At 32.2% G+C, this 23,381-nt stretch overlaps 2 protein-coding genes across 4 annotated transcripts in view; one reads left to right on the top strand and one right to left on the bottom strand.

Moving 5' to 3' along the window:
• Positions 1–19,561, bottom strand: part of Evi5 (ecotropic viral integration site 5) — a 28,641-nt gene extending 9,080 nt beyond the window's left edge. For all 3 annotated transcript variants that reach the window (XM_065357065.1, XM_065357067.1, XM_065357068.1), the window contains exons 1-5: positions 19,310–19,561; positions 8,832–9,097; positions 8,521–8,737; positions 8,280–8,408; positions 7,968–8,138 (exon numbers count right to left, since the gene is read on the bottom strand). In XM_065357065.1, the coding sequence (XP_065213137.1) occupies positions 7,968–8,138; positions 8,280–8,408; positions 8,521–8,737; positions 8,832–8,974 (660 nt within the window). In that variant the 5' untranslated portion in view covers positions 8,975–9,097; positions 19,310–19,561. The remainder of the gene's footprint in view (positions 1–7,967; positions 8,139–8,279; positions 8,409–8,520; positions 8,738–8,831; positions 9,098–19,309) is intronic.
• A 216-nt stretch (positions 19,562–19,777) lies between these two features.
• Positions 19,778–23,299, top strand: Cog4 (conserved oligomeric Golgi complex subunit 4). Its single transcript, XM_065357069.1, has 13 exons — positions 19,778–19,837; positions 20,120–20,204; positions 20,272–20,469; positions 20,536–20,713; positions 20,796–20,992; positions 21,063–21,219; positions 21,292–21,545; positions 21,610–21,848; positions 21,927–22,134; positions 22,206–22,460; positions 22,544–22,729; positions 22,837–23,057; positions 23,139–23,299. Exons 2-13 carry the CDS (start codon positions 20,130–20,132, stop codon positions 23,182–23,184), a joined length of 2,214 nt encoding a protein of 737 aa, XP_065213141.1. The 5' UTR covers positions 19,778–19,837; positions 20,120–20,129; the 3' UTR covers positions 23,185–23,299.
• Positions 23,300–23,381: the final 82 nt, after the last annotated feature.

Genomic DNA, 23,381 nt, shown 5'->3' with positions numbered 1-23,381 from the left:
ACAAGATAACGAATTGAAATTTCGAGAGCCTCTAGAATGAAAATGACGATGATTTTCATTTCGATTCAAAAACTGACGCGATGCTCTAAAAATTGAAATTTTTGTTAGAAAAAATCGGAACAAGAATTTGAATTTCTAGCACCAAAAATTTGGATATTGAAATGTTTGCTTCAAAATATGAAGTTCCTTGCGCAAAAAATTTAAATTTTTGTCCTATAAAGATCGAAACTTTGGCAACGTTTTTTGCTTCAAAAATTGAGATTTTTCAATTCCAATGGAATTTTGTTTCATAAATGGAAATATTCACTTCAGAAATCGAAACATTTTGCTCCAAAAATCTAAATTTTCAGTTGCAAAAATTTGGAATTTCATTTCACTAAAACGGAAATTTTTGCTCTAAACGATGAAAATTTGTCTCCAAAAAAATGTTTGCTCCATAAAAAAATCGAAATTCTCAGCTCCTAAAACTTGTAATTTTTTTTAGTAAAAGTGAAATTTTTGCTCTAAAAAATGAAAGTTTTGGCTTCAAAAAAAATAATGTTTGCTCCATAATCAAGACTTTGGTTCCAAGAATCGAAATTTTCCGCTTCAAAAATTGGTAATTTACCACTGGAGAAACTGAAATTCTTGCTCCAGAAATGAAACTTTAGCTCCAAAAATCAAATTTTTCAGCTCTGGAAATTTGGATGAAATGTTGGTACCACGTGTGGAAAATTTTGCACTCAAAATCAAAACTATTTCACCAAAAACCAAAATTTTTCGCTCCAAAAATTGAAATTTTTAGCTCCAGAAATTAAAACTTTTGCTTTAAAAGTCAAAATTTTCAGCTCAACAGAAATTCTGAATTTTCCACTAGAAAAATTTATTATTGCACTTACGAGTGGAAATTCTTGCTCCAAGAATCGAAACATTAGCTGCAAAAATCTCAAACTTTTCTGCTCCAAAAGTAAAAAATTTTGCTCCAAAAATTTGCGGAATTTTTCGCTGAAGAAACTGAAATTTTTGATTCGAAATTCAAAATTGAGTATTGCTCCAAAAATCGAAATCATCAGCTTCAAAAGTTGGGAATTTTCCACTGCAGAAAGAGAAAATGTTTTCTCCAGAAATCATAGTTCAACTTCAAAAACCGAAATTTTTAGCTCTTCAAATTTGAAATTCAGCTTTTGAGAAACTGCAACTTTGGCACTACGGGGTTAAATTTTCTTTCCAAAAAATCTAAACTTTCGTTCCAAAAATTATTTTTAGCTTTTAGAAATGAAAACTTATGTTCCAAAAATCGAATCGAAATTTTCAACTATCTCAGGAATTGAGATTTTTGCTCTAAAATCGTAATAAATATTCAACTCTTATGAAATGTTTGCTTTGGACGTTGGAAATCGAAATTTTCAGCTCCAAAATCTTGAAATTTTGCATCAAGAATATTGAAATTTCCAATTCTAATAAAGTTTTTGCTTCAAATGGAAATTCAACAGTTCGGTTCCAAAAATTGACATTTTTAGCTTCAATCAAATTTTTGCTTCTTGAATGGAAATTTTTGCTGTAAAATGGAAAATGATAAGTTTCGAAAATATGAAACTACATATCCACTTTTAATTTTTTTTTTTTTTTTTTTTTCCATCAGTTCTGTGACCAACGTGTTCCGATACAGTCGTCTGTTGCTTGCGTTGCAAAGAATTGCTTTTATTGTGGTATATTTTATATATTGCTTATCTTATCTGTTAGTGTGTTTAATTTTCTAGCATGTTCAGATAAAACCCACTAGTGAACTATTTTTATCACAACTAAACTGTACCAGTCTCAGCTCAGCTGAGCTGGTTTATCTATCAACAAACAACCAAAGGACAACTGGTACTGAGTACAGACCAGACATGTCATACTCATCAGCTGCAAAAAACGAAATCTTTCCATCCGCCGACCAAGCTATCATCTTCCCCTTCATTGATGGAGTACCAATCCAGTATTATGCTCGAAAAATGATTGGAAAAATAGGTAACAATATTCTTCATTGTGCTAAAATCTCAAACAATCGTGTCCGTATGTATCTCAGAAGCAGAGAAATTGCTGACAAGTTTCTCAAATCTGGAGGTGAAATTGAAATTGACAGAAAACTTATCAAGGGAAGGTGGTATAAACAAGAAAGGAATGATAAAAAAATCATCATCTCCAATGTGCCTCCCCATGTGCCTCACAATGAGATTATAAACATCATTATCTCTCATGGTATTACACCCTCATCCAAAATGAAGTTCTTACATTTGTCTCAAGAAGAAGATCTTACTGACATCTTATCTGAACGCAGATTTGTGTATATACCAGCAGAAGATGCTAATAAATTACCTTCCTCAGAGCTTATAAAACATAATGATGAAGAGTATAGGGTGTTCTACAATGATTCAATTATCAAATGCTTTGTCTGTCATCAATTTGGACATACCTCACAATCATGTGAATTTTATGTGGCTCCTACTCAAGTTCAAGAAACGAATCTACAACCAACAGATTTGAGTCAAAAACCAACTTTAACCATAACTGATGTTACAGCAGAAGAAAGTTCTTCACAGAAGCTCTCCCCTGAAGAAACAGTAAAGGACAATGAAGAAAGTCCAATCAACTCAGATGAAATAAATTCCTCAAACACCAACCAAATCAATACAGAATATGCTGAAAAAATGGATATTTCACAAACTCCAATTAAAAGACCTTTATCTACCAGCACTCTTTCTCAAGATGAACAGCTTTCCCAAACTATGTCCGCCAGCAACGAAATGAAAACAACACCAAATTTGGAAAAGAAGAAGAAGAAGAGGAAAATCAAAAAAGTTAAACTAGATGAACCAGAGCCAATTTCAATTAATCAACTATTAGAGTCAATAGAAGATAACTTTGATAAAAAAAAGATGCACTATCCTCTCTCTTTTACCAACTTCAGATTACTTATGGAAATGGTTAAAGGACAGCAAGACCCTTATCTAAGTGTCACACAATTTACTAATGATATTGATGGAGTTATTAAAATCCTATCTGAAAACTACAAGCACCTTGAATACAGATCTATGAAAATTAGATTTACAAAACTGCAGAATAAATTGAAAAAAACCACCCCTGAAGAAGAAAACAAACCTGACCATACATCAGAATCATCTGAAGACTCATCATCATCATCATCATCAGAGAATGAGAAAAACTGAAATTAATTCCTACTTTTGTTTTGTTTTTGTTTTTGTTTTTTTTTCTTACTAGATATCCATAATGATGTTACTGCTATTATTTTAGTATTTAGTTTACTACCTATTCAGTAGAAATATTTATAGCATTGTTGTAGGTATTTAGGAACTTGATTGTAAATAATTTTTGAATCTTATAAGCCAGTCAAAAAACAAAAAAACAAAAACAAAAAAAAATCAAATCAAATCAAATTACTTTTGGACTATTAAATCAAAACAAAATTTTGAAAATTTTCTACAAACATGAAATTTGTAAAAAAAAAAAAATTGCTGGAAAATTTCAATCTTTTCTCACCCCCCCCCCCCTCCAATTTTTTTTTTTTTTTTTTTTTTTTTTAAATAGTCTGGTATGAATTTTCTCATTCAATGGAATATAAATGGTGTTTATAGCCACTCTGGTGAACTCAAGACTCTCATAAGCAAATTTAACCCTGAAATTATTGCCTTACAAGAGACACATCTCCGCAATCATCACTCTTTTAACCTCCGAAATTACAGCTCTTATCGTTTCAACTTTCAAGGAGGAAATAAAGCTTGCGGAGGCACAGCAATTTTTGTAAAAAAAACTACCTCATCATCTACCTTAAATATTTCTATAGGCAATATCCAAGCAAATGCAATAACCATTGAGGCTCCAAATTTTTATAAGTCAAAAATATCTGTCTGTAATGTTTACATCCCTCCTCACCAGGACATAACAGAATATGAATTAGATCAACTTTTTGCCCAAATACCAAAACCTTATATTGTTGTAGGGGATTTTAATGCCCACTCCAAAACTTGGGGATCAAGTATCACAAATAATAGAGGTAATGTAATTGACAAATTTCTCCTGAAAAATGATACTTTCCTTCTGAATGAGTCAAAACACACTCACTTTAACATTTCTAATGGTACCTATTCAAACATTGATTTAGCTTTTTGTTCCCCAAACATTTCTCATCTTTTGAACTGGAACCCCCATGATGACCTTTATTATAGTGACCACTTTCCAATTAGCATCAACATCCCTCTTCAAACTCAGAAACCCACACATGAAAAATGTCCCATGTGGATTCTAAACAAGGTAAACTGGTCACATTTCAACAAAAAAGTTCTCCCAATTGACTTTACACCAGATGATCTGGACACTATAGTTTCATATTTCACAACTTCTATTATCCAAGCAGCTGAAGAAACCATTCCAAAAACTTCAACCAAAGTTCCCAAAAAATCTGTCCCATGGTGGTGTCATGAACTAAAAACTGCAATCCAAGATAGAAAAAGATCATTAAAAAAGTACCAAAAAAATCGCACTCTTGACAACCTCATTGATTTCAAGAAAAAAAGAGCTATTGCTCGCCAAATCAACTTATCTAAACAAAGAGAAAGTTGGAATAATTTCATGTTGAGCATCACCCAAAGCACATCTACAAAAGAAATGTGGAAAAAAGTTCAAATCCTTAAAGGAAGTTATATACCTACTGAAATACCCTACTTAGTAGATGACAACACTGAAATAAACTCAATAGATGACATTGCAAACACCTTAGCTAGATCCTTTGCAAAAGCTTCTGCAACTGCCTCTTATAGCTCTGCTTTCCAAACACTAAAAACACAAATAGAATCCACCCCCTTAGACTTTTCATCTCAAAATCTAGAACCATACAACTCTCTTTTCTCTCTTGAAGAGCTAAATCATTGTCTAAACTACAACATTAAAGATTCATCCCCTGGACCTGATGAAATACACCCTCACATGTTAAAGTACCTTTCAGACACTGGAAAAGAAGATTTACTTCAATTATATAACAAAATTTGGACTTCGGATTCCTTCCCAAAATTATGGAAAACTGCAACAATCATTCCAATATTAAAACCAGATAAAAGCCCAAATCTGGCATCTAGTTATCGCCCCATCTCCTTAACTTCAGTTCCTTGCAAAATACTTGAAAAAATGGTTATCAAACGTCTTAATTGGTATATTAATTCCTCAAACTCTCTTAGCATTTATCAAAGTGGTTTCAGAAAGAAAAGATCTACCCTAGATCACCTCTTTAGTCTCCAAAAAGAAATTAGTTCGGCCTTCCAGAATAAAGAAAGTGTTCTTTCAGTCTTTTTTGATCTTGAAAAGGCATTTGATAAAGCCTGGCGTTATAAAATTCTCCAAAAATTACATTCCATTGGAATTAGAGGACATTTGGCTTACCTTATTCAGAATTTCTTAACAAACCGTACTTTTAGAGTGAGAGTTGACAATACATACTCAGAGTTTTTTGAAATTGAAAATGGAGTCCCCCAAGGTTCAGTTCTTAGCACAGTCTTATTTATACTTTTGATTGATGACATTTCCAATGTTGTTTCTAGACCCATTTCTCTGAGAATCTTTGCTGATGATATAAACATTTCCTTTCGTTCAAATAATATTCAACTAGCTCTTCAAGTAATCCAAGAAACCCTTGAAAAAATTGAATCATGGGCAGATTCAAATGGTCTAACCTTCTCTGAGTCAAAAACCCACTGTATACTTTTCACCAAAAAAAATAAGATTCCTCCAGATCTCATCCTCAACTTCAAAGGACACTCTTTAGAATTCAAAACCACAACTAAATTTCTTGGCTTAACTTTTGATAGAAAACTAAATTGAACTCCTCATTTTCTAAAAGTAAAATCAGATATCATGAAACGCCTAAATCTGTTGAAAATAATCAAAAACACCAAGTATAAACCATCTCGCAAACACCTACTTCACTTGTATAAATCTCTAATTCGCAGTAAAATTGAGTATGGAAGCCCATGTTTTGCAAATATCTCAAATAAAACTTCAAATATCCTAAAAACAATTCAAAATTCAGCCCTAAGGATCTGTTTAGGAGCCCTCTATTCCTCTCCAATAGATAGCCTATATTGTGAAGCAGCAGAATTACCCCCAGATTTCAGAAGAACTCTCATAACAAACAAATTCATCTCAAATGCATCCACCAACCCTTCCTATCCACTCCAAAACTCAATTAACCCACCCAACCCAGACCTAATTAAAAAACTTGACCTTACCAACTCGATTTAAATCTCATACGACGGGTGTAATAATCAAGTAATTACAAACACCCAAAAAAAAAACAAAAAAAAAAAAAAAAAAATTTTTTTTCCAACAGAATTTTTGCTCCAGAAATTGAAATTTTCAGCTCCAAAAATAAGTAATTTTTTCATTTTCTACTTGAAAAATAATTTTTTTCTTCAAAATTTAGATTTTTTGCTCCAAAATCTGATGCTTTCCATTGCATAAAAGAATCGAACTTTCTGCTCCAGAAATTGAAATTTTCAGCTCCAAAAATTTATTTTCCACTTTAAAAATGACTTTTTTCTCCAAAATTTAGATTTTTTGCTCCAAAATCTGAAGCTTTCCATTACATAAAAGAATCGAACATTTTTACTTCTTGAATGGAAATTTTTGCAGCAAAATGGAAAATGTTAAGTTTCGAAAATATGAAATTATCCACTTCTAATTTTTTTTCCTCCGACAGAATTTTTGCTCCAAAAATTGAAATTTTCAGCTTCAAAAATAAGTAATTCTTTCATTTTCTACTTGAAAAATAATTTTTTTCTCTAAAGTTTAGATTTTTTGCTCCAAAATCTAATGTTTTCCATTGCATAAAAGAATCGAACTTTCTGCTCCAGAAATTGAAATTTTCAGCTCCAAAAATAAGGCATTTTTCATTTTCCACTTTGAAAATGACGTTTTTCTCCAAAATTTAGATTTTTTGCTCCAAAATCTGAAGCTTTCCATTGCATAAAAGAATCGAACTTTTTGCTCCAGAACATGAATTTTCCACTCCAAAAATAGGTAGGCCTAAAATTTTTTTTTTACACTAAAAATGGTCATTTTTTCACTCTAAAAATGAAAATTCCACATCTTAAAAATGAAAATAATTCTTACTCGAAAAAGATATTGAAAATTTCTCCCCCCAAAACGCGAATTTTTTCGTTTCAAAAATTAAAAATCTCAATTCTGAACCAATGATTGAACATTTTTATTTTTAATTTTTCCGAAATCGAAATCTTTTACTTCAAAAATTGGAATTCTCTCAGTTGTTTGTTTTTTTTTTTCAAAATTAGCAGGCTAAGAAGATATCGAAGGGCCAAATCCAAAAAATAAATGAACATTCAAATCGAAAAACTCTCGCACCATCCACCTGGAATTCGCCTAAAGTGCGAATTTTTCGAATGAATAATTTGGAGGCAGGTTTGATACAGAATTTCAGCTGCCCAAATTAATATCCAGCCATTTTGGATTTATTTAAAATTTCAGGAAAAAATTGATTCGTGCTGGAGGCTTCAGAACGACTGGAATTAACGAAAATTCGTTTTGGGAGGCTCATCAGCTAGTAGCTAAAATTCCAGATTTTCAACTCCCATAACGTCCCAATTTTGAAAATTGTTTTTTACATCGAGTTTTTGAGTTAATTTGACATTTTTTCCAAAATTCTCAAAAAATCGAGTAAAGCTTCGAATTTGAGAGGAGGGAGGGAGGGTTGTTGGTACCCTCTGTCCCAAAATTCAAAAACTTCTCAAATTCAAGGAGCAGTATATAGTTTAAAATTTTTCAAAAACTATTCCAACTCAATTCCGCCAGATGAATATCAATCATCGAAGCCAGCATATCGTCATTTTCAAACTTAGCCTAAAGTTGCAATCATCGAAAGAGGTACAATAATGAAATTTCATACTCCTAGGCAAGACTATTATAAAATCGAGTCAATTTACCTGCATCAATAAAAGTCCAACGATGAAACCGCTACCTTGACAGTAACCTACTTCTCTGTCGTGCAAGGAATACGCTTTCATAACATTGAAAAGGCTTTCTTGACCGGGACCGTCTTTTTCTTTGAAAAAGTCATGTTCCGGGTAAGTTCTGGCGATATCTCTTCTGATAACCTAAATCACAGAGGATAATATTTTGATTAATCGAACAACGCTCTTGAAAATATAGAGCTAAAATTGCAACATTTTCGAAACAAAAAAAATTTCAGCAATTCAACTGGACAATAGTATGCCTACGTATGCAGATTCACCAACCTTTTCGCACGCTGACGTAGCTTTAATATACTCAGCATATTGTTTCTTGACTGGTAAATCATGAGCTCCGCACAATAATTGCCATACAATACCGCGGAAATGATGAGGGATACCTTTTCTAACCAAATCCTACACAACGAGAGAGTGGAAAAATTAAACAATTGACCTTCTTACGTAAACATATTAAACGCGTGTTCGGCGTTCGCCTTCTTCCGCAGTCTACTCGTACAAAATAGTTTACCTTAACTAAATTATTTTTTTTCTTCATGTAATTGTCCCAATCGTTGACGATATGGCCCCATACACTCCACAAATCTTCTTCGCTTTCTTCGCCCCGATCATGACTAGAACTAGTGGCCGATGTGAGTGAAATTTGAGACGATGTATCGGAACTCTTTCGCGAATGGCCACAATTATTCGATATCGAATTAAGAGATTTCGAGTCCGATTCGATCAATCTGCGAAACGCAAATACAGATACATATTTTTTTTAGAGTAAGTATGCATCGATACAAATACGTAGGTTTAAGATTAGGAAATAATTATTAGAACCTGTTTGCTTGCTCCAGTTTGGCTAACAATGCCAGCTCTTCGGGTGACGCGTTCGAGACGTTATTATCGGTTATATGATTCGAATTATTATTCAATTCCAGACCGTTAAATAAGGAGTTGGACGATTCGGATATACCAACCATTCCTCCGGACAAGTGAACTGCTAAATTGATACGGCTCCGCTGAACTTCTTATCAGCGTGATTATAGTTTCGTTGACGACTCGCGGTTATATGACTCATCTCAATAGGTACCACACGAGATCACCTGAAACACACATACAACAACACGGTCCAGTTAGTTTACCAATTGTTACAACTACTACCTGAGCAGTACCTGCGAGTGTGGTTAATTTGTCAAGCAACCAATCCGGTCACAAGATAAATGGTAACACCCATAGCCCATACACCGATCTACCGATCATCACCTACTCGCCGAATGTTCGTTTATACATTACATACAGTCAATGTACACAGATGTACACGTATGCGTAATACAAAGAGAAACAGATCATGCAACATGGTACTCGTATATGAAAAATAAATGCACCTAAATGATCCGCTTGTTTCGAATATCTATCTATTTTACCTACACATCTGATGAGCATATTTTGTCGACGTTCAAGTCCAGATCACCTATTGTTTGTAATAATTTTCATAAAAATCTAGTTCTATTTCACTCTTCTAGTATAGGTTAATTGAATTTGAACAGTTGTACGAACAAACATCAGCATCCGAATACTGCCACTGTTTATTGCATATTTTTCTTGATTTATGAAACCACATGATGGCATTGTTGTTGTTATTATTGCACCAAACTGTATCGTTGATTGTGTATTGTGTGCCTCATTGTCATAGGTCTTATCGAATACAGAACAGACTGTACAGATATTTTATATTTTAATCGAAATGCGGTGAGGATGTTGATAATCGATAAAGAGAAGTATTCTATGATGATGGGCGTTTTTATACTGTTCAGATATGGAAAATTTCATTCATTTTTTTTTCCACAGGAGAAAGCTCGAAATTTATGATGAAAAATACGAATGAATTTGAGCACAATATCATCTCCCTTTCTTCGCTTCAAGTCCGAAGCAAACATTTCATAAGAGTTGAATATTTATTACGATTTTAGAGCAAAAATTTCAGATGTCTTCTTAGAGACTGCTAATCTAGAAAAAAAAAGTACATCTAAGAGAATTCCAATTTTTGGAGTAGATAATTTCGATCTTGGAAAAATAAAAAATAAAAATCTTCAATGTTCGGTTCGGAATTGAAATTTTCAATGTCTTTTTTGGAGTAAGAATTTCCGTTTTTGAGATGTGGAATTTTCATTTTTAGAGAGAAAAAAATGACCATTTTTAGTGTAAAAAATCGTGTTTGGAGTGCCAAAGTTCAAATTTTTGGAACAAAGCTAAAATTTTTACCTATTTTTGGAATGGAAAATTCCATTTTCTGGAGCAAAAGGTTGATTCTTTTATGCAATGGAAAGCTTCAGATTTTGGAGCAAAAAATCTAAACTTTGGAGAAGAAAATTATTGTTGAAGTAGAAAATGAAAAATTCCATATTTTTGGAGCTAAAAATTTCAATTTCTGGAGTAAAAATCCTGTTGGAGAAAAAAGTGGATAACTTCATATTTTCAAAACCTTAACATTTTTCATTTTACAGCAAAAATTTCCATTCAAGAAGTGAAAATTAGATTGATACCAAAAATTTCAATTTTTGGAACCGGAACTCTTGAATTTCCATTTGAAGCTAAAATTTTATAGAATTAGAAATTTCAATTCTTGGTGCAAAATTTCAAGATTTTGGATCTGAAAATCTAAACTTTGGAGAAAAAAATTATTTTCCAAGTATAAAATGAAAGATTCCTGATTTTTGGAGCTGAAAATTTCAATTTCTGGAGCAAAAATCTTGTAGGAGAAAAAAAATGTAAAGTGGAAAATTTCATATTTTCAAAACCTAACATCTTCCATTTTGCTGCAAAAATTTCCATTCAAGAAGTAAAAAATTTTATTGAAGCTAAAAATTTCAATTTTTGGAACCGAACTCTTGAATTTCCATTTGAAGCAAAAACTTTATTATTATTAGAATTAGAAATTTTAATTCATGATACGAAATTTCAAGATTTTGGAGCTGAAAATTTCGATTTCCAAAGTCCAAAGCAAACATTTCATAAGAGTTGAATATTTATTACGATTTTAGAGCAAAAATTTCAATTCCTGAGATAGTTGAAAATTTTAATTCGATTTTTGGAGCAATAAAGTTTTCATTTCTGGAGCCAAGAATAATTTTTGGAACGAAAGTTCAGATTTTTTGGAAAGAAAATTTTCACTCGTATAGTGCAAAAGTTGCAGTTTCTCAAGCTGAATTCCAAATTTCAAGAGGTGAAAATTTCTCTTTCTGCAGTGGAAAATTCCTAATTTTTGAAGCTGATGATTTCGATTTTTGGAGCAATAGTTTCGAATTTCAAAGCAAAAATTTCAGTTTCTCGAAACATTACACATTTTGAGCGCGTAGGGTATAATTTCAATTTTCGGAGCAAAAGTTTACTTTCGGAGCAGAAAACTTTGAGATTTTTGCAGCTAATGTTTCGATTCTTAGAGCAAGAATTTCCACTCGTAGGTGGAATAAGTTTTTCTAGTGGAAAATTCTGAATTTTGAAAATTTTGACTTTTGAAGCAAAAGTTTTGATTTCTGGAGTTGAAAATTTTAATTTTTGGAGCAAAAAATTTTGATTTTTGGTGAAATAGTTTCGATCTTGAGTGCAAAAATTTCCACACGTGGTACCAACATTTCATCATTTCTGGAGCTGGAAAATTTGATTTTTGGAGCTAAAGTTTCATTTCTGGAGCAAGAATTCAGTTTCCACAGTGGAAAATTACCAATTTTTGTAGCGGAAAATTTCGATTTCTGGAGTCAAAGTTTTAATTATGGCGCCAACATTTTGTTGAAGTAGAAAATAAAAAATTCCTTATTTTTGAAGCTGAAAATTTCGATTTCTGGAGCAAAAATCCTTTTGGAGAAAAAAAATTTCAAGTGGAAAATTTCATATTTTTGAAACCTAACATTTTCCATTTTGCAGTAAAAATTTCCATTCAAGAAGTAAACATTTGATTGAAGATAAAAATTTCAATTTTTGACCCGAACTCTTGAATTTCCATTAATTTGTCAATTCTCGATGCAAAATTTCAAGATTTTGGATCTGAAAATTTCGATTACCAAAGTCCAAAACAAACATTTCATTAGAGTTGAATATTAGTTACGATTTTAGAGCAAAAATTTCAAATCCTGAGATGGGAAATTCCGTACTTTTAAGGTTGAAAATTTGAATACGATTTTTGGAGCAAACGTTTTTATTTCTGGAGCTAAAAATAAATTTTGTAACGACAGTTTATATTTTTTGGAAAGAAAATTTTCATTCGTGGTGCCAAAGTTGCGGTTTCTTAAGGTGAATTCCAAATTTCAAGAGCTGAAAATTTGGTTTTTGGAGTTGAACTTTGATTTCTTGCAGTGGAGAATCCCTAATTTTTGAAGCTGATAATTTCGATTTTTGGAGCAACAGTTTCAAAGCAAAAATGTCAGTTTCTTAAGCGAAAAATTCCACATTTTGGGAGCGTATAATTTCGATTTTCAGAGCAACATTTTCTATTTCTGGAGCTAAAAATTTCAATTTTTGGAGCAGAAAACGTTGAGATGTTTTATTTTTTGATTTTTAGAGCAAGAATTTCTACTCGTAGGTACAATAAGTTTTTCAAGTGGAAAATTCTGAATTTCTGGACCTAAAAAATTTGATTTTTGGAGCAAAAATATTGATTTCTAGAGCTAAAAACTTCAATTTTTGGAGTGAAAAACTTTGAGATTTTAGGTGCAAAATTTTCCAACCAAGCTGAAAAATTTTATTTTTGGAAGTTACATATTTTCTGGAACAAGAATTTCAGTTTCTCCAGTGGAAAATTACCAATTTTTGAAGCAGAAAATTTCGATTTTTGGAACAAAAGCTTTGATTTAAGAAGCAAACATGCAAAATGGTTAGTCCGACATATGAAAACAGGAATTATTGAACCCCCCCTCCCAATCTGTCGATTCTCTGGGACATGTTCTTTTATTTACAAAGAGGACATCCCAAGGAACATTTTAAAGCAAACTTGTCAAAAAAAAGGTCGGCCTTATATTGGACAAAAGTAGATCGAAAAGCATACAAAAATTTATCACCACCCAAAATTTCAAGCAATAAAGTGCATTTTTCGATTTTTGGCGAATTTAAAAAAAAAAACAATTTAAGCCAAAAATGAAGGAAAAAAATCCTAATTTTACCAAATCGACCTAGAAAGCTGAAATTCAAAATATTCTCTATTTTCGACCTGGCAAACTGATTGAAGTCGGTTTCAAACCGTTTCGAATAGTTCTGAAGTCTCCAGCAGATTTTTGAAACTTGAAATTACTACAAAATTTCATCAATAATGAAGTTGGAAATCCGAAATTCACACTGCACTGAAAGTACACCAACTTAAACACGCTGTTAATTCGACTGCTGGTGGGTTCGAGTCATTTTGAAGCCTAGCTCCATCGACTTTTCGAAATTTCTTGGAGCCTCCAGTAGATTTTTGAAACTGGGAATTTTCAAAAAATTCCATCAAATGTACAGAGGTTGGAAAGCGTAAATATATTCATTCTGTAAACTAATTTCAATACGCTGTGTAGTCGACTGCAGGTGAATTTCAACTCGTTCTGGAGCCTCCAGCGACTTTTTGAAAATTTCCGCAGAGCCTCCAGCAGATTTTGAAATTTGAAATTTCCACACAAACAAAAAATTGTCCCAGTGGATCGGCCAAGTGGGGAGGGGGAAGGGGGTTGAAATTATTCCTATAGTCATATTCCGGACTACTAAGTTACATTAAATTTTAAAACGAACCACCAAAAAAAGTATAAATCTTGAAAAATGTATCTACGTTTCAAGATGGTAATTTGCTTTGTCAAAAACTTACAGCAACTATAGTCACGAATTCTTGGAAAAATCGTAACGTTGATTCACCACAATGCGGTAAATTGAAAAAAAAAATACTAAATGCATGCTTTAGATCACTCAATACCGAGGTATTGTTTTATTTTAGTAGATTCGTACCTACTCAACATTTACAATTTCCGAATCGGCGTTTTTATAGTAAATTGCTGAATAATGATGGCAGTTTATCGATCGTGTGACAAGTACGTGATCGCAAGCCATAATTCGAGGGTGCATGTTTACATTTTACATCGATAAATAAATCAAATCCGGGTATTACATGTTTCGTTTACTTGTACCTACTACCTAGTTAGTAGTTCAGAGTTACACTCACAATACAAAAACAGGAAAAAGTGATGTAATGATTTTTTTTTTTGAATTCTCAAGAATTTTAAAATGATTTCGGGCAGCTAAAAAGTTCACCGCGAAAGTTTAAAAATAGGAAACTAAATTTTTCAATTTTTCCATTTTCTTCTCTAAAACAAAACAATAATTCTGCCCCAAGATCTATTTTTCATTCTGTTTTTTCGCTGCAAGAGTCACATTATTGTTCAATGATTCGAAAAAATGATTTTTTAAAAATCCAATTCGATCAAGATTTTTTTAGAATCGTCGGCAACTGGTTCAAAACTATCAAAACCGTTCTTAAGGTGTGTTGTCATTTTTCCATGACATTTTTCAGTTTTCAGATTAATTTTTTCAAATTGTCTAGATCTTTCAAAATTTTATACTTATACACAGAAAAGGAAGGAAGGCTCTAATAGCTGAACTGTTTCGTTTAAAAACTTCAAACAAAAAAGTATGATATTTCAACTCCAATAACATTTTAAAAATTTATGATCTTGAGGCGAACTGAGGGAGGGAGGAGGGTAGGAGAGGTGAGGAGCAGGAGCAGGAGGAGGAGGAGGGGGATCGAATGCTTTGAAAATGTTGAAAACTAATACATACTCGTACATATATCAGTATTTTTTGGCAATTTCGACATCGCACTGACTTCTTTAATCGCGAAAGAATAAAATGGAATATAAGTATACGAGTAGGTATGAAAAAAGAATTCCAAAAACTCACCAAAAACTCACTTCAACCTCAAGCACGAACAAGATTCATTCAAAAAATAATAATCAGAGTACTTATTTCGTCCATTCATAAAAAATTGAAGATTCAGGAATCAGAATACGAGAAAACTCAAACTTTTGGTAAATTTGCAGTAGGAATTCTAAAAAAATTGTAAAAAATGATGAAAGTTGAAAAAAATCGGGAAAAAATTGAAAAATGGAAAAAATTGTATGGCATTAAAAAAATGAAAAATTCAATAAGAAATAATTAAAAACAAAACAGACGACAAAACCTTTAAAAAATCGAAAAATTATGAAAAAAAATTAAAAAAAATCATAAAAATTGAAAAAAAAATGAAAAATTGTAAGAAAAAAAATCTATTTTTCTGAAAAATGAAAAACTAAACGTACTCGCAGCAAATGAGAAAATTTCTTACAAATATCAACAATAAGTAATTGATGGAAAATCGAAATTTGAAAAAAAATGAATTAAAAAAACGAGAAAATTGAAAAAAAAAATTTAAAATTGGAAAATACGAAAATTCTACTTTTTTGAAAAATGAAAAACTGAATTGAATAAGAATTTTTTAAATCATAAAAATTGAGGAAAAATCAAAAATTTTAAAAAATCAAAAAATTAGGAAATTGAAAAACAAAGAGGATTCTAAAAGTATACTGCTGCACATTTCACGAAAATGGTTGCATATTTTATGCCTAAGCCCACCGGGGGAAGGGGGGGGGGGGTTAAAAATCATACGAAAATTTGATTAAAATGAAAACAGGTATCATTATTTATTTAAAAAATTTATGACAGTTTTTTCGTCTTTTTAATAAATTTATGCATCTATTTAACGTACTTTCGACTTATTTCTTTCAAGTAATTCATCCCGTCATATTTTCCAAATTTTTACATACATACTGGTTTTGGTAAATTTTGTCAAGATTTTGTGTAAATGTATTCTCAATACTTTATACAATTTTGGCTACATTTTGACAATTTTTTCACAATTTTTGATGATTTTTCATCAATTTCGAGAGCTTTAGTAAACTCATCACAGTTTTTACATATTAATGAATTTTTGCATTATTTCAAGATTTTTGGCAATTTGGCGAAATTTTGTCAACATTTTGTGTAAATATTTCACATTTTGAACATGTTGACATTTTTTTCACCATTTTTCACGTTTTCTTGTCAACATTGGGTGAGTTTTAGTAAAATCTAAACAGTTTTTCAACTCTTATTTTGAGAAATTTCATCAACACTTTGTGTAAATTTTCAATATTTCATAAAATGTTGGCTCAATCTTCACATTTTTCAATCATTTCTGGTCAATTGAATTCATGTTAAATTTTAGTCGTTTTTTTCAACCTTGGAATTATTTTTTGTATCATGTTACACAATTCTGCAATACACTTCCTCCATTTTATTTCCATTTTTAATAAATTCTGTCATTTTTGTCAATTTTTTAAATTCATTTGAAAAAATTTCGTCAACATTCTAAGTAAGTTTTCGATTTTTTAACGAAATTTTGATCGTACTTCATCAATTTTTTCACTTTTATAAACGAATTCCTCGTTCATTTTTCTGGTTTCACGCTGAATGTTGACAATTTTTTCGACTTTCACCAAAACTTTGCATTATTTTATGAAATTTTAGCCTTATTGCAATGATAATTTATCAGTTTTCGTTGAATCGAGAACACTTCCTCGTATCTATTTTCATAATTGGTGGGGGGGGGGGGTAAAATACCAAAAACTCCAGCACAATTACTCATCAGTCGTCACTCGCCTCAATTCTAGAAAAACATCACAACGTTCATAAACTTCTAATATTTCGCTATTCCCCTCTCTCTTCATCCTCTCCAATCATTTCTCCTATCGTTCAATGGCATTGAATCGAGCATGCAGATTTGACTATAGAGATTTTCAGAATGGATGGCGCAAGGGCCACCGGTATTATACGAATTACAACTATCAATGATGCAAGTGACACGAAAATTATAGAGTAGGTAATTTTATTATACGTCTGCGTACATGTACTACGAGCACGAGCACTGTTTAACCTATCTGTTTAATACTCTTTAAACTCACAACATTCATTCGGATGGAAAAAGGAACGCATAATTATTAGATTCGTTTCGAGATAACGTCATTAAAAAATGCGTTTGATTTGAATTCATCTTCATCATCATAGTAGACTTTGGAGAAGCAAATGGAATTGGAATTTTATTTACAAAACTTTTCAATAATCTGAGGTGATACAACTACGTATCAATAGTAAGTAATGAGGAATCGTATTTCGAAAAATATGATGAATTAATCATCTGAACCAACGTTTAGATAGATTAGATTATTCGATCAAAATATTATGATAGTTTGCCACAGGTCTACGTACAAACAAAACCAAATACTACTATTCAATTACACCCATTTATAATATAAAATCTTCGAACAATGAAAAAGTATACCATAAGAAAGACCAGCAAGCTGTATGGTATTTATTGTTCGAATAACGATACACATAATATTATATTAAAGAGTGTAATACGATACTATAATTACACATAAAACGCGACCACGCGAAGGCGAAGGCGAAACCCATCCTCGAAGTAATGAAAAAATTACCGAGAAATATGTACAGAGGTACCTGACTCTGAGCACTTGGACGTACAGGTAGGTAAATGTACGACGAATTGATCTCAAAAATCAGTTCAGCGGAACAACACACCGTTATTAGCATCAAATGTTATACTGTTGTTGTGGGCTGACTTTCAGCAGGCTAATTAAGATGTGCATCTGATATTATATACGAGTATGCATTAAATAAAGACGTATGTATAACTTGGTTAAGAATTCGCCATCCGCCATCCATCGCTACTTCGTCAGGTAGGTAGGTATTTGGCAAATGCGAATTCAAGTTCATCCGATTTGCGATGTAGGCTAATAGGCGTGAGAATTATTACACAAAAAAAAAATCTTTCAAATATACCTACAATAGTGTTGCCAAATTTTCGTGTAAACAAAGCCTTCTCTACACGAGCGGTATTTCTTTTGATATGGTGTGTTTAAAAATACATGTACGAATATTTATATGATCTGTTTCTAATATATCAAGCATCACATTGCAGCAGGGTAATTACTCCTCTATACAAAGTCGATCTGTATAAGATGGTAATGTTTCCTCTTTCCGAAATGAATTATCGGTACATGGTTCAAAGCAACTTACACCAAAGCCAGTTTCTTTCCAAATATAAGTATCAATAATTCATATGTCGAGGGTAATGACCTGGTTGGCGGTTGGTATATTGTCGTTTGATACGCATTATCCATATAATCATACATTAGGTTTAGTAAGAGAGAAAAAAAACTCGTAAGAATGGCTGAAAATTTATTACGGAGTTGACTCCAGTCTTTATACTATATTCTTTAATAAGACAACCGTGAAATAATGTTCCAATAAAAGGAAAATTTCGCTAGCTATGCAACGATACGTGATCCGTAGCAATGATATACTTCAAATAGATCATCTCTCGAGTAGAAAGTTGGATTTTGAAAAATTCTCTAACGCTTATCAATTTTTAATTAATTTTCGATTCGTTATTCGGCGATTAATCGTTGTGTAATTTCAACGAATCGATTATCAATTCATAATGTAGCGCCGAAAGGTCATTATCCTCCTTCATAATATACGACGAGGTGTTGAGAATTTTACAAAACGAATGTCAAATATTCAGGGTTTAGTTCCATTTTGGAAAATTTTCTGGGGAGTAATTGGATGAAAAAACATCACGATATTAGGACTATTTGTACAATTACACCTGTAAATGAATGAGAAGTAATTAAAAAGTACTACCAGGTGTATCTGTGTAATCAGTCTGGTTACCTGGAAAACACCTGTATTATGTTTTTGACATGGACAGGGTAATTAAACGATAATTTTTAACAAATTGTGAAAGAAAGAAATATCACCAAAACAGCTTAGAAATGATCGTTATTGAAAGGTTTTGATCGAGGAAAGACCACTGTCCTTATTCTACGATCGATAATGTTAGATCAGTAGCAAATTCCAATAAATACTCACTCTTGTATTGGTTAAATGATGCAAACATGAATATCCACCGAATGCCACGAAAAATAAGTACCATATACAGCCGAAAACTAACAAACGAGTTGAAAAATCGACCGGAAAATTATGGTTAAAATATTATTATGCAAACCACTTCATTTGCAAACACCTAACACACGCCAACGCAGTGATATGTTACTCATAATGCAACGTCAAAATAACGGCAAAATTTTACATACGTGACAAAAATTAATAGCTTGGTAAGCATCTCGAATGTAAGGATGGATCAGAAATCGAATAATAATAAAATAATAATACTATGTGAGTAATTAAGATGCCAAACGATGACTTACTTTCGCTGGAGATTTTTTCTATACGTTAGCATCCGAAACAAACAGAAAGAATGGCAACTTCGGTCGGAACTCTCGAAATACTAAAGTTACACGAATATACGACGGTTTGATTGAATTTTTGATTAATTTATTTAATTTAATAACCGATATTCGCACACACGAACGGTAGTTTTTCTAAAAACTAAACACAAAACTGAATATAAATGGAAATAGGCCAATATTTTGCCAACGCTTTATCAAATTATCAGGACTAATGAGACTGGGCGAGAGGGGAAAGGGGAAGGTTTTCGATACCTATTTATTTTTGGTAGGTTTGTATCAAATTACGACATCTAGTGGTGAAAATTTAGAACTATTCTTTTCTCAGAATTCCGGATAAGCTATTTTGCACATTTTTCAGTGTTATTTTGATGAGGAGGTGCAGCATTAGCGGTGCCGGTCACCGAGTGGAATTTTCACTACCGAATTATTTCGGAATGGTAGACGTTTTCGATTGTTGAACATGGAAAAAACGAAGAAATGGACCAAGTACGTAGTTACGTGAATCTAAAATAAACTAGCGAAAACGGAATATTCAAAATTCCGTTCAAAGAAGATGTACAAATGGCAATGGCCGATCTCGAATGTTTTAAACATCATCAAAATATACGACGAAATTGTTCAAAAATAGCATTCACAATATTTATCATTTTCGAGATTTTTATCACCAAAATTTGATTACGAGTTCAAACAACTCAAATTTATGAAATTCCTTTCCCCTTTGGCCTTTTTCCAAAAAAAAATTGCATATTTCATACTTCCTTATTTCAGATGAATAATTATGGAATCTGCCCAGAACACTTCACTTAACGGCGAACGTTTAAGCAAAGAGTTCAACGATTTACAAGAAAAAGAAGTAAGTGAAATTCCGGCTCCTTGATGATCATTTTACTCAATTTAATCCGAATTTACCGATTTTTCAGAAAGAAATAGAACAACAGCTGGATGCCGAGATAAACGAGATAAAGAATTTGAAAAAACGCTTACTCGATTTACCTAAAATACATGAAAATTTTTGTATCCTTGATTCAGACACTAAACAACTGTACACAGTGTTGGATACTTCTACGAAACTTTCGGAGAAAATTAATTTACAAATACAGCAGTTGGATATAGCCAGGGTATATAGACACATTTACCCATTATTTTATCATAAAATCACTTTTCAAACACTGTTTTTCTTCTAGTTGAGAGTATCGGAATGTCAAAAGCGAGTTCAAGATTTATTAGATCTTCAATTATGCAGCGAAGGCGTACAGAATGCATTGAAAAACGAAAATTACGAACAAGCGGCTGTTCACGTTCATCGATTCTTGGCTATGGATCAACAGCTGTTGAAACAAACTGCAGATGATATGGCGCAAGGTTGATATAAATACCGTTTCATTTTTCTTTTTGGGATCGAATTAACCTTATATCTAACGAATGATTTGATTTTTTTGAACAGACTGCGCCGCTGTTTCACAGTCCATGAAATTATTACGAAATGCTGCAGCCATGTTGCAGAATAAAATATCTCTTCATTTCAAAGAAGCTATCACCGTGAGCGATATCGAATCTGTCAAAAGATTCTTCAAGCTTTTTCCGTTGATAAACATGCACGAATATGGGTTGGAGAATTTTGGTATATTTTTAAGGAAAATGGTAATAGATTTATTATATTTCTAGACCTATTTTACCGGCGAGAAAATAATGACTTAAATTTCAATTCCAGATCAAAAACACCGTCAGTGAAAAACTAAACGATATAAAAAGTAGCAATACCAAAGATAAAAAAAATAATATGATTTTTGCCGACGCGATTACGTTTCTTTTCGAAGAAATGGCTCAATTAATTGTCGAACATCAGCCCCTAGTGGAAACCTATTACGGTAATTTTTATTGAATCAGGTATACATTTCTTATTGGATTTCCTTATTCAATATTTCAATTTCGATTTACAGGTCTGGATGGCTTAGTCGACATTATGAACACTCTACAGAAAGAGTGTGACTTATTGAGTGATAAAATAGTCGCCGAGTTCAAATCCCAACGTGATATGAATGTTAAATTACACACAATTCATGAGATATCACGTTCGAGCTCATCGAAAACCGAATACATCGATCCTAAAGATATAGACATGCTGTTGAATGAGATCACTTTGATTCACGCTCGTTTCGGATTATATTTAAAATTCATTCATTCCTTAATTACCGTAAGTATATCTCGACTCGAATCCGGATTCGTTACGACTCGCCTAAATTCATTCTCTTTTTCAGAAACATATCGGGCCCGAGAATGAAAAATTTGAAAAAATCATCTACGATTTGAAAAACGCCAATACTAATAACAACATAACGAAACAAATGCAGATTTTAATCGGCGATTACCTACTTTTGGAGAGGTATTATATGGAGCAAAGTATCAAGAAAGCTATAACGATGGATACTTGCGATAACGACGCTTTAATTTCCACCATGGTTGATGATATATTTTTCATCGTCAAGAAATGTATTAGGTATGATATACTCGTACCTATAACTGCACCATTAGTTTAGAAAACGAGTACATTATTAAGATCCAAAATTGTTTTCAGACGAGGCTACAGCAGTGGCAATATTGATGCTGTATGTGCAATTATTAATAATACCTGTGCAATGTTGGAAACGGACGTTTGTAACACATTACGTCAGCAGTTAAGACAAGGGTATTCGGTGGGTTATTTGGATCTTACACAAGCCTATAACATGATACAAGGACGTCTTCAGCAAATGGATACAGAACAGAACAAATTATTATTCTTGGTAAGTGTTCTATGATGATTTTGTTGACTTTGATGAGATATTCCATTGAAAAAAATCGTCCCTTTTTTCAGGCTTATTTGAATAATTGCGACGTATGCTGCGAATATACCAACATGTTGTTAACTACGTTGACCGATGAATTGCAATGTTCTACCAAAAACGAAAAAGAAAAACTGGAAAGTTGTCTATCAGGATTCGCATCAGTTTCTAGTACATTTTCTACGGTGAAAGATTACGGATTACAGCAGATTAAAAGCTCTGTCGTTAAACCTAGAGTTGCTCCTTGGGTTGATAATTTTCTCGCTGTCAGTCATCAGCTGAGTTTTGTGAGTAGAAAAATAGCTCTTAAACTTATCATTGATGGAATTATGAGTAAAACTTATTTTTATGTTTAAAATCATGATTTTAGGAAGAATTTTCCAGTTACGAAGCAAACGAGCCGTTTATTAGAAGTCTTATAATGAATTTAGAAATACTACTGAGTGAATTCAAACCACGTCTGACGCCTTCTAATTACGATTCGTTCATTTTAATAATCGCTGACGAAGTAATGTCTCAATTAGAAAAGGATATTTTGAAAACTGATTTTAATAGAGTAAGTTTTTTCAAAAATTCCTTCTTCATCAACTTGAAAAAAAACCTACCTCTGCATATACGATATTATTTTTAAATTATATGTTTTTTCCCCCTTCAAATCTACAGATGGGTGGATTGGTTTTGGATAAAGAAATTAGAACACTAGTTACTTATTTGAGTAATGCTACATCGTGGTCGATCCGAGATAAATTCTCTCGCCTGACACAAATAGCGGTGGTTCTAAATTTGGAAAAGGTAACCGAAATACAAGAATATTGGGGAACCGAGAACTGTTCATTCACGTGGAGACTTACACCTAAAGAGATCAGACAGTTTTTACTATTAAGGTACTTGAGCTTATTTTTCAATGGAAAATCAAAGTAAATTTCGGGTACTTTGTAATAATTGAATTTTGTTTTTTATTTCAGGAAAGATTTTCGAGCTGAAGATATTAAAAGACTGAAATTGATGTAATACATTGTTGCATTTTATTTTGTCTCATTTCGTTGTTGTAATTTGTTAAATTTTATTTATTTATTTATTTTTCGCAAGATGAATAATTTTGAATAAATGTTTTTTCAAAATGAAATTCATGAGTCATTTACATTTGAAAGGTCATCGTATCATCGTACAGTTTGTAACTAATTTTTACTGATAATTTTTTATCATCA

The sequence above is a fragment of the Planococcus citri genome, chromosome 3 (genome assembly GCF_950023065.1).
Source record: "Planococcus citri chromosome 3, ihPlaCitr1.1, whole genome shotgun sequence".
Classification (NCBI taxonomy): domain Eukaryota; kingdom Metazoa; phylum Arthropoda; class Insecta; order Hemiptera; family Pseudococcidae; genus Planococcus; species Planococcus citri.
The sequence above is the reverse complement of the archived record's forward strand: the minus strand, read 5'-3'. Positions and strand labels throughout refer to the sequence as shown.